This window comes from Microtus pennsylvanicus, chromosome 7 (assembly GCF_037038515.1).
Source record: "Microtus pennsylvanicus isolate mMicPen1 chromosome 7, mMicPen1.hap1, whole genome shotgun sequence".
Classification (NCBI taxonomy): domain Eukaryota; kingdom Metazoa; phylum Chordata; class Mammalia; order Rodentia; family Cricetidae; genus Microtus; species Microtus pennsylvanicus.
In genome coordinates this window covers 554,062-565,061 of record NC_134585.1, presented here as the reverse complement: position 1 = coordinate 565,061, position 11,000 = coordinate 554,062, and the positions used below count along the sequence as shown (strand labels likewise).

The 11,000-nt window shown below is 43.7% G+C and overlaps 1 protein-coding gene across 1 annotated transcript; it reads right to left on the bottom strand.

The window, feature by feature from the left end:
• Nucleotides 1–509: 509 nt before the first annotated feature.
• LOC142853596 (patr class I histocompatibility antigen, CH28 alpha chain-like) lies at nt 510–4,155 on the bottom strand. The gene is made up of 6 exons (XM_075978758.1): nt 4,071–4,155; nt 3,589–3,858; nt 3,112–3,387; nt 2,307–2,582; nt 2,074–2,181; nt 510–816 (listed from the first exon to the last, which is right to left on the bottom strand). The coding sequence occupies exons 1-6, from the start codon at nt 4,153–4,155 to the stop codon at nt 773–775; spliced, it is 1,059 nt and encodes a 352-aa protein (XP_075834873.1). The 3' UTR covers nt 510–772.
• Between the last annotated feature and the right edge of the window lie 6,845 nt (nt 4,156–11,000).

The following is an 11,000-nucleotide window of genomic DNA, read 5'->3' as shown; positions in this document are numbered from 1 at the left end:
GATACAGGTTTCTAATCTCAGGACTCAGTGCTTCTCCTAGGACCTCTCTGAGCAAGGTCAGCCTGGTCTATATGTAAAGCAAGTTACAGGCCAGTCAAGGCCACATAGTGAGACTGTTTCAACAAACAAAAAAATCAAAGCAAAACCTCACACGCAAAATCAAAACAAAGACTTAGAAAGTCTGATGAAGAGCCAAGAATCTCTGCATTTATAACAAGGTTTGTGCAGAGACAGCTGTTATTCAGATCATGAAGCTACAAGGATGTAGACAGGAGCTCCCAGGCTGTGCATCAGCCTCACTTATGACATGATACATAAAATTTCTTGCTGTCAGGTATGGTGGCTCATATATGTAATTCTAACACAGCAAGAAGGGGAAAGAGGATTGCAAGTATTTCAAAGTGTATACTAACTTTTGTTTATTACTTTTTTCATTGTGTGACAAAATACCCAGCAGAGCAACTTAAAGGATGAAAGGTTTATTCTGATTCATGATTTAAGAGGGCACGGTCACTCTCAGCATAAGGCATGATGCAGTACACAGTAGCAGGAGCATGGGGCTTGGATACCACAAACTTTAGTAGACCAGGAAGTAGAGTTTAGGGATCCTCTCATCTGGTTTTCTTCTGTTCTTCCTCTTATCCTTGGTCCCCGGGTTGGATCTTCCATCCTCAATTAATCTTTGGAAACACTCTTAGAGGTATGACCGGAATTGGATCTCCTAGGAGACTCTAAATCCAGTCAAGCTGACACTGAAGATTGGCCATCACAGCTACTTAGTGAGTTCTAGGCCAGCCTGGGACACAGTGTGAGATGCTGGTAACAGAGAAACAGAAAAAGGAAGAATGAGTCCTGGGCTACATTCTGAGCAATGTAAATGAGGGATCAGGAAAGAGTCTGAGTATTTTGGAAAAAGATTTATGGCCACTGATGTTAGTGGTGAGAACAGCATCCATGATGGAAAAGGGTTTATGTGGGCATTCCATTGGGGGAGGGGTTGAGAGAGACAAGGGAGAATATAATGATCACTCCTGAGTTGTCATGTTGACAGATATATATTGCTTTCTTTCCCATTATGTGCAGCCTCAGAGAGGAAATACAGGAAGCAATTATATAGAGACTCTGACTAGCTACTATCTGAAAATTCCCTAGACTGATTTCTTACTTTTAGATATAAATAATAGAAACCAAATTCTTATGCTTTAAAAACAAGGGAATTTAATGTGATATTGGAAGGTTGGTGATAATTTTATTTTGGAAAAAGCCAATGAACCAAATCCAAGGCTTCACAGCTGGGAACAGAACTGGCAAGTCCATCAACATCAGGTCCCACAGGAATCCTCTGAGCACAGGAATCACTGATGCCCTGGAGCTGGTCTCTGTGGTACAGCTTTCCTGCTACTCTGGGAACTGGATGTGCCAGTTTTACCCCAGCCCAGTTCATTCCTGCAGCTCCAGCTTTTCCTTCTCACCATGTGCTCATTCAGCTGGGGAGCTGAGGACTCCTGTGGTGCCCAGCTGCAGGGATGTTGGGAAAGGGAGTGTGGCTGAGGGACTTGCTCTGCTTCCTTTCTATACCCTTACCAGGTGTTCTCTTAATGTGCAGAGAGAGCTCAGAGCTGGGAGAAGATGGGAGAAGGTGGAAATACAATGATGAAAGGAGATTCCTGGAAATGTTATCTGAGTGACTACATCAGGGAAATAAATGACTGATAGATCCAGGATAATGATGTTCTAGCCTCCTCTAGCCCTGGACTTTAAAAAGTGATAGCACAACCGGGCATGGTGGAACACAACTTTAATCCCAGCACTTGGGAGGGAGAAGCAGAAGGAACTTGAGTTTGAGGCCAGCCTGGCCTACATTGTAGGTTCCAGGACAGCCAGGGCTATGTAAAGATACCTTGTCTTCAAAACAAACAAACAAAAGAACAAAATCTGCCAGTAGATCCAGTCCTGAGTTAGGTAAGCAGTCACACAGGGGTGTGTCTCACAGTAACAAGACAGGAGATGAGCACATTTCCATCCAGGGCTTCATCTCTACAGAAAACCCTCAGACACCAATCCCCTCCCTACCTGTGCTTTTCTTCCTCATCATCACAATGGCAGCCACAGCTCCAGTGATCACAACTCCAAGGAGAACCACACCAACTATCACTCCAGTTGGGGACCAAGGAGATGGCTCTGGGAAGAGAGTAGAGTTAAGGACCAGTTCCTACCCCCAGCTCAGCACTGATTCTATACTTAGGGTCTCCAGAAGGTCACTTGCTTTCCTTGACAACAAACTTCATGCTCACACCCCTCCTTACCCCATCTCAGGGTGAGGGGCTCAGGCAGCCCCTCATGTTGCACATGGCATGTGTATCTGTGTTCCTCCCCAGAAAGCACCACCACAGCTGCCCACTTCTGGAAGTTTCCATCCCCTGCAGGCCTGGTTTCCACCAGTTCCATGTCCTGGGTCTGGTCTTCCCCATCCCTCTGCCATGTCAGGGTTATCTCAGCTGGGTAGAATCCAAGAGCCCAGCACCTCAAGGTGGCATCTCCTTCAGGTCTAGGGTGATGGGTTATATGTGCCCTGGGAGGATCTGAGGAGAAGAGTTAGAAACTTCAAACATCTTTAAAACCTCTTCTGGGTACTTAAGCTATATACATATGCCTACCTGGCAATATTCAGAAGAATCAAGATAAAGGGGGTGGCACATGGTGTAAACCCCACAAGTTGCCTACACTCAGGCACTAGCATAATCCATTTCTTAGAAAAGGAAGATTCCTAAGTTTCCCACCATGAAAAGAGGATTTCTGGTCCTGACTTGGGTGGAAGAATGAGGAATTAACTCATCATCACTTGAGTCGGACCTCCAAAGACACTGGGTGTGGCAGGACAGTTCAGTCTCTGGGAGGCCATGGTTCATTACAAGCTGCAGAATGACTGGGGTTGCTTTGGTTACTCCTGGGATAGTCATTTTCTGCTGTTGGATCAGGGAAACCAGGGGCACTCCTCCCCCTCTGGATACAAGGAGAACTACAGTTTTTCAACTTGTCCCACTTTCCTTCTTCCTTGGAGGTGGCACCCTATGTGTGCAGATGGAGGAATTGTTTCTCAGTCCCTCTTACCTGAGCGATCCAAAATCTCCTTCCCTAGCTCCAGGTGCAAGAGTAGAGTAACAATGCATCGGGTCTCACAGAAGGTCTTCCAGAATTCTGCTAAATGTTGTGCCTCCCACTGTCGCTGGGTGATCTGAGCGGTCCCGTCAGCCACAGTCCAAGTTCTCAGGTCCTCGTTCAGGCTGATGTAATCACGGCCATCAAAGGCATGTCTATAGTACCCACGGAGGAGGTGTCCGTCTGGACCCACGTCGCAACCAATGAAACACTGGAAGGTATGAGAGCCTGCAGCCGCCCCCCAAAGTCAGCCCCCTCTACAGGGCTCACAGCCCACCCACAGAATTCCCACTTAAATGAACCGGAAACCAGGTCTCAGTGCATTGCTCTTCCGGGTCCAGGACTCTCCCGCCCTGCAACCTCAGTTGGAACCTAGGACCTGGGACGCGGGGCAACTAGGGGGAGTCCATGGGGACGTGGGTCACTCACCGTCGTGGCTCTGGTTATAGATCCGGATTGCAAATCGCAGGTTTTCTCGGGCCGTGTGTGCATAACCCTCTAAACTATTTTTCATCAGCTTCCAATAATCGTGCCCCATCTGCTTCGCCCATGGCACAAGCGCCTCCATTTTAGTAACCACGTCACTGTCGAAGCGCAGGATTTGCGTGTCGTCCACATAGCTAACGGCGGAGACTTGGAGATCTTGGAGACGTGTTCGAGGCGCAGTCGTGGTTACCAAATATCTCAAGGAGTGTGAACCTGAGGGCGGTGCGCAGTGAGACCCCGACCCTCCTCCCGGTACCCCGGGCAGGTGCGCGGGCTGGAAAGCATCAGGGCACAAGGCTCGGAATGCCTGTGGAGAAGGGCTTGGAGGGTCTGGATGGGTGATGACAAACTGCTTTTGGGATGCTGCCCAGCCTGGGCACCCTGGCTCCTCCTGGCCAAGGCCCTCCTTTCTTACCCACACTCACCAGCGCCACTCTGGGTCTCAGTCTGGATTAGAGTCTGGAGTACTGAGAGAAGCAAGAGGGTGGAACTCAGCTTTGCAGTCCCCATCATTGGTGTCTGGAAAACCTGGAGGGTTTGAGACTTTGTTCCTCTCTGTGGAGTTTATAGGGTGGTGGTTTGTGAGGAGATACCACAGTGACTGTGAGTTCCTTTCTCCAGAATTCTGACCTGCATTGGAGTGAGAACATGTGTCCAGATCGTAGGACAGGACAGCTGACTCGGGTTGTAAGCAACAGAAAGGAATTCAGAGGCGATGAGGGACTTCCCAACCTGTGCCTTCCCCACCTCAAACACCTTGAAGGCAAAAGCTCAGACCAGGGACTTACAGAGACCTCTTCCTCCTGTAACTGGTGCTCTTTGTCACATCCGCTCTCTCTGAGTCCTGATCAGGAGGAATGCTGAGATTCTGAATGTTTTGGTTTCAGGATCTCTTAATTTGCTTGTACATTATTAAGTACCTCAAAGTTTTATGTAGGTTAAATCCAACGACATTTACTGTGTTAAAAGCTGCTCATGGTGGCTGATATCTGTAATCCCAGCCCTTAGGAGGCTGTGCTGAGGCAAGAGCTTTGAAATGAGTTTAAGTCCAGTCTAGCTACATGTCACTGACATTTAAAAAAGACTTGTGTGTTTGTGTGTGTGTGTGTGGTGTGTTAATTTGTGCGGGTGTATGACCAGTGTATGAGGATGTCATGGAGGTCAGAAGAGGGAGTCAGAGTCCCTAGAACTGGAACTACAGGTATTTGTGAGGTGGGTGCTAGAAACTGAAATGGGGTCATCCACAGGAGCAGTGAGCACTCTTAACCAGGGAACCATCTCTTCATTTCAGTCCCTTGATATTTTGACTTTAAAAAGACTTTTAAAAAGTGAGACTGCCCTTATATTCTGCCAGTAATTAGTGACAGTGAAGAATGCAGTAACTCCTAATTAGTTTTTCAGTCTTGATTCAGACTAAGGTGTCAACAGATTAACTCACTGTCAAGCACACTACAGTAAATATGTCAAGGAAATTTGAGAAGCATAAAAGTAGTTTTGATGTCAATCACCTCACACAAGTATCTAAGTGATTTCATGAGTTCCATCCACCTTCAGAGGCTATCGTTATTTGTTGGTATTGGAGGCACGTGGCTTGTTTCCCCCACTCAAGGGGCTGAGGCAGGAGGGCTTCCAGGATTTGAAGAATGGCCTGAACTATATAATTTTTTTGCGTGTGAGAGGAGAAGAATGCAGTATGTCGGGGAACAGTAAATGCTTTTTAGCGGAAGTCAGTGTGTGTGGAGAACATGTAATTACCCATTGGACCCAGAGAACAGTTTGTAAATGGTTTGAAAATTATTTTCTTTGGAGCAATGGATGGGACTTAAGTAGATGATGATGGGATGCGACAAATCCGTCCTGGATGCTGACGGGCTTCTTGCCCTAAGAGACTCTTAATAAAACTGAGGGAGAAGACCAGAGGCAATTATTAGTTATTTTCTTCCTTTGTGATTCGGGACATTAGGCAGGTTAGAGGAGAGAAGAGTAAAGCCCTGTCCAACCTCTGCTGCTAGTTCCTTTACTCAAAACAACCAGCCTAACTAAGGCTGCAGAGCAACACAGCCTTGGGCACGGTCATCACTGGCATCTGAACACCAACTCCTTCTGCCCTGCACATGGCAGGCTGCCGTCAGGTCTGATTGAGGGGAACATGTCTGCTGGTAGCACATGTTGCAGAGAGAACTGAGAAGAGGAGGACACGGCAGGGGATACCCCAGGAAAAGGAAGAAATAGAGTAGCTGTGGCAGAATGGACAGAAGACTGCCCTTCAGGAAACAAGAGAAAAAGAGAGGCTCCTCGACTTGCCTAATTTCCTACAAGCCATACCCAACAGCAGATTTAGGATGATATATGGATGGAGAGGATATGGATGATATGATGGAAAAGATGAGAAGCAGCAGGAGAAAACTGTGGGAGGTGCAGTTGAGAAACTGTATCCTTAAGGAGGAGCTCGCTAAGATCATCATGGTGAATTCTGACTTATGCCTTGACTTCTACAACTTTCCATGAGATTCACACACTGATTCCTACTGTATTCTTCTTCCTTGCATTTTCCTGAAATGCCCTTATGGATCTGATTGTGCTGAGCCTTGTGTTATTTCCGTGTGCCACGTGGGTCTTGTGTTGTCAGCTCTAATTGGAGACTGCCTTCCCACTATCTATAAATTTCTGTGAACACTACAGTTTGCCCATTTACATGGAAAAATAATGTAAAGTAAATAAAACAGTTGAAAAGCAAAACAAATAAACAGCAACAACAAAAACAGTATAAGCTAAGCATGATGGGGCATGCCTTGATCCCAGTCTCTGAAGGCAGAGATGGGCAGATTACCATAAATTTGAGTACATAGTGAGCTCCAGGACAGCCAGTATGAGAGAGAGAGAGACAGAGAGACAGAGAGAGACAGAGAGACAGACAAAGACAGAGATAGAGACAGAAAGAGACAAAGAAAGAGAGAGACAGAGACAGAGAGAGGCCCTTCCTCAAAAAACAAGACAAACAGAAAAAAAAAATTCAGCATGCCGGAGTCCCTAGTTCCTGGACTCTGTCACTTCCCCTATCTCAAATTTCCCTACAAGTTTCACACAGAAGTTGGTAGCTTCAAGGAAAGAAAAGAATAAGTTGGAATAAGTAATCAGAAAAGCAAATCTAAGCACATTTGCCCAAATCCCATTAAGCCAACTATTCCTAAAATAATTTGGTCACAAATGGTTTGGCCTCATTTGTCTGATGAATATATATCTTGTGTTTTAAGAAATGCAGACCAAAGCTTAGTATGGTGACAGAGACCTGAAATCCTAGCACTTGAAAGGTGAGGCCAGCCTGACTGGTGTGTGTGTGTGTGTGTGTGTGTGTGTGTGTGTGTGTGTGTGTTGGACATTACAACGAGGAGGATCAATGATAGACCCACAAAGAGAAAAGCACAAGGAAAGTGTTTCAAAGTTTTATCTTTCTGGGCGGTGGTGGCACATGCCGTTAATACCAGCACTCAGGGGACAGAAGCATGCAGATCTGTGAGCTCAAGGGCAGTTTGGTCTAAAGAGCAGTTCCTGGACAGTCATGGCTACACAGAGAAACCCCGTCTTTAAAATAATAATAATAATTAATAATAATAGTAAAGCAATAGCTTTATCTTTAGGAGGATTTTACAAAGAACCCTATGAGAAGTGAAGTAGATGGATCCTGATCCATGACCTGGGAAATGACTGTCTACTTCACGGTGCTGTCTGCCTCTGGGGCTTGAGAACTGGCCGGCAATCTAAGGTCACAATCTAAGGCTGGCCCTCCAGTTGTCCTAATCTCATTTGCTTTGATCCATGTAAATCCAGGGAGATATTTTTCTTTCATTTTATAGGTGGTTTAATGGCACTACATAAACTTCTTTCTGAGGTAGAAACTCTGGGGGTAAAACCAATTTCTTTAGCCCCTCAACTATGAGGAGCACATACATCCTGTTTTATAGAAGACATGTGCAATACAAAACGTTAAAGGTCACAGAAGCCCATTTGGGCAGAATTTGCAGTCATTTATCCTTCTCAGAGTGTGGAACAAGGATAGTATTAGTCAGAGATAAAGACAGGCTTATGAATTGGGTACAAAAACAATGGGGGCATTTGAGGATGCGTGTTTACTATCTGCCAATGCACATATTTTTTTTCGGGGAGGGGGAGTTTCAAGATAGAGTTTCTAGCCCTAGCTATCCTGGAACTATGTAGGCCAGCCTAACCTCAAACTCAGAGATCCTCCTGCCTCTACCTCTGGAAAGCTAGGATTAAAGACCTGTGCCACCATCACTCAGCAATTTTAGCTTCTTGGCTGTAGCAATCTTAGTGGGAAGGTGAATAACCTGTAAGAGAGTAATCATGACAAAATCTACTGGTACATGGAGTACCAGCTGAAGGTAAGAATATGTAGGTACCAACCAGATTGTGCAAATTTTTTTGGCAAACTCCATACTCATTATTGGGAGTAAACCTTATAGTGTCCACATTTTCTTTTGCCAAAATATAAGTTCTAGAAAGAGCAATGTTCTTAACAGCCTTAATAGAGCATTTAGCAGGACAAATCACTGGGAGAGGAAAGGAAAGAGTTAACTTCCAACTGCTTGTGGCCACAGATATCAGCTTTGCCAAGCTAAAGCTAAAGCTGTTGGATTAACCCTAAAGCAAGCTTCTCTGACAGGCTGACCGCGTCTGCTGTGCTAGCCAAGCCACTTATGCTAATTGGAAACTAAAAGATGATCCTTTCCTTTTATCCCAGCACTCAGGACCTATTTCTTCAGCTGTCTTCTCCAAGCCCTAGTCTCTCTCTCTCTCTCTCTCTCTCTCTCTCTCTCTCTCTCTCTCTCTCTCTCTCTCTCTCTCTCTCTCTTTCTCTCCTTCCCTCCCACTCTCTGTCTCTGTCTCTCTCAGTGTAGCTACGGAGCTCCCTGTTTCATTTACGAAAGTCGTGCGCATTTCAGGAAGTTTTCATTAATCCTATGGGGGGGGGGCATCATAAAGAAAAGGACGCGTTTCTTCTGTAATTTGGAAAATTCCAACAGGCCTTTCAATCCATTTGGAGACGTCCTAGATTAAAAGTCTTGTTTATCAGAACACTTATTCTTTGAGTCACTGCCTTTTCCTCTCCGCTCCCCGTTTAAAAATCTCTCGCTTTCTCTTGATTTCTGCCCGCGTCTCCATCCCTCCCCCTTCTTTCCCTTTTCCTGCGAACTGCATCAGAAGCGGCACCCTGTCTTGGCATGCCTCTGAAATTTGAACTCTCCAGTTCTCATCTAACCAAAAAAATTTTCTTCTGTACAGCTTGGAATAAACCTCCCCCACCCCTGTCACTCATGGAACTATTATTTTGGTTTCTTTATTGCACCTATTTTATTTCATAATATACGCTGTAAAAAGATTTATAAAATTAATAGTCTCCCTATATATTATATTTATGATTAAGAACTTTGGTTTCCATTTTAAAAGAACCTCAATTCAAAATTATTATTTTTAAGGATAAACCTAACAGGGATGGAACATAAAGTTCTAAATTTATAAAAGCAACTAAATTAAACTATAAACTGTTAAGGATAAATTTACTTGAATTATAAACTATTAAAAATAATTAAGAATATAAGTTAACGGGGCTGGAGAGATGGCTCAGAGGTAAGAGCATTGCCTGCTCTTCCAGGGGTCCTGGGTTCAATTCCCAGCAACCACATGGTGGCTCACAACCATCTGTAATGAGATCTGGCGCCCTCTTCTGGCCTGCAGGCATACACACAGACAGAAAGAATATTGTATACATAATAATTAAATAAATATTTTTTAAAAAGAATATAAGTTAACGACTAATAATCTAGTCACTAATTTACACTACAAACTGTTAAGGATAAGTTTTATTTAAATTGTAAGTTATTAAAGATAATTTAAAAATACAAACTAATGCTTGATCATCTTATAAATTATCAGATTCTTTAGTGTATTCAAAATATATTTGTAAACATGCTAAGTATTAATATGATCAATTTCTTACTCAGCCTCCCTTACTTAGCCTTCGGGATCAATTCCTCTGTCTGGTAAAAAGTGGGGTCCATTCCCCACGTTACTCCTTAGGAAAGTCTCAGACCTAGATTTAATAGCTAAAGAACATACAGACCTATGGGGGGGGGGCAAACATCTTATTAGCAAAGTGATTTGAGGTATATAAAGAAAAAAATAAATAAAACTTTAATAAGATACTAATCTGGTTCTCAAAAAATGTCACCACTATTATCACATGCATGAGCTCAGGATTTTATATTCCCTTTGGTTTTTTTTTTTTTTTTTTTTTTTTGGTTTTTTTGAGACAGGGTTTCTCTGTAGCTTTGTTGCCTGTCCTGGAACTAGCTCTTGTAGACCAGGCTGGTCTCGAACTCACAGAGATCCGCCTGTCTCTGCCTCCCGAGTGCTGGAATTAAAAGCGTGTGCCACCACCGCCCGACCCTTTGGCTATTTTTAAATGCAGAATTAAAATGCTTCTTACAATAAAAACATCTTCCCAATCTATAAACATCTACTCTTCTAGACACACACACACACACACACAATTAAGATGTTACTGGTCTATCTATCTATCTATCTATCTATCTATCTATCTATCTATCTATCTATTATCTATATATCTATCTATCTTTTTTTTTTTTTTTTGGTTTTTCGAGACAGGGTTTCTCTGTGGCTTTGGAGCCTATCCTGGAATACACTGTATAGACCAGGCTGTACTCAAACTCACTGAGATTGCCTGCCTCTGCCTCCTGAGTGTTGGGATTAAAGGTCTCTGTTACCCCTGTCCAACGATATTACTGCTTTTAGTCAAAATTATTTTTAGGTTTCCAAACTTTTAGTGTGACTGAAAATATGAATCTCCTCGTCTCTTCTACAGCATGGATTTCAACACAGCTACAAGCAATAATAATGCTAATTTATCTGACATTTTTGTCTTTTAAAGATGGTTCTTACAAGTTTCAGGAGATCAACCTGGATCCACCTATGCCCACAGGTCAAGACAGACTTGAAAAAAGTACTGCCAATCTATGGTTTGTTTCCCCACAGGCCTGTTTTCTTGGGTGAGTACCTCTCCCTCTCTGCCTGATTATTGGGATACCCCTCTCTTATCTGCTAGAACCATGGACCTGAAAATTCCTAATGTACACCTAAGAAAATAATTTTCACCCTTTAAAATTCCTTACCATCATGTTCTGACCAATAATATATATTTATTCCAGCAGATTTCTAACTATGTAAAAGTTACAGACTACTCTGCTGTCTTCTCAAGTGTTATGCCACCTGCCCTCTGCCCTGCAGTTCTTATTTTTTCTTTCACTTATTTTTTTGAA

What these genes read in the sequence shown, in the direction of transcription:
- LOC142853596 (XM_075978758.1), bottom strand. Translation starts at nt 4,155, where the DNA reads ATGGGGACTGCAAAGCTGAGTTCCACCCTCTTGCTTCTCTCAGTACTC. An exon ending in CTATAACCAGAGCCACGACG is followed by an intron (nt 3,388 to 3,588) that starts GTGAGTGACCCA and finishes GGGCGGCTGCAG; the next exon opens with GCTCTCATACCTTCCAGTGT. An exon ending in GCCCCTCACCCTGAGATGGG is followed by an intron (nt 2,182 to 2,306) that starts GTAAGGAGGGGT and finishes CTCTCTTCCCAG; the next exon opens with AGCCATCTCCTTGGTCCCCA.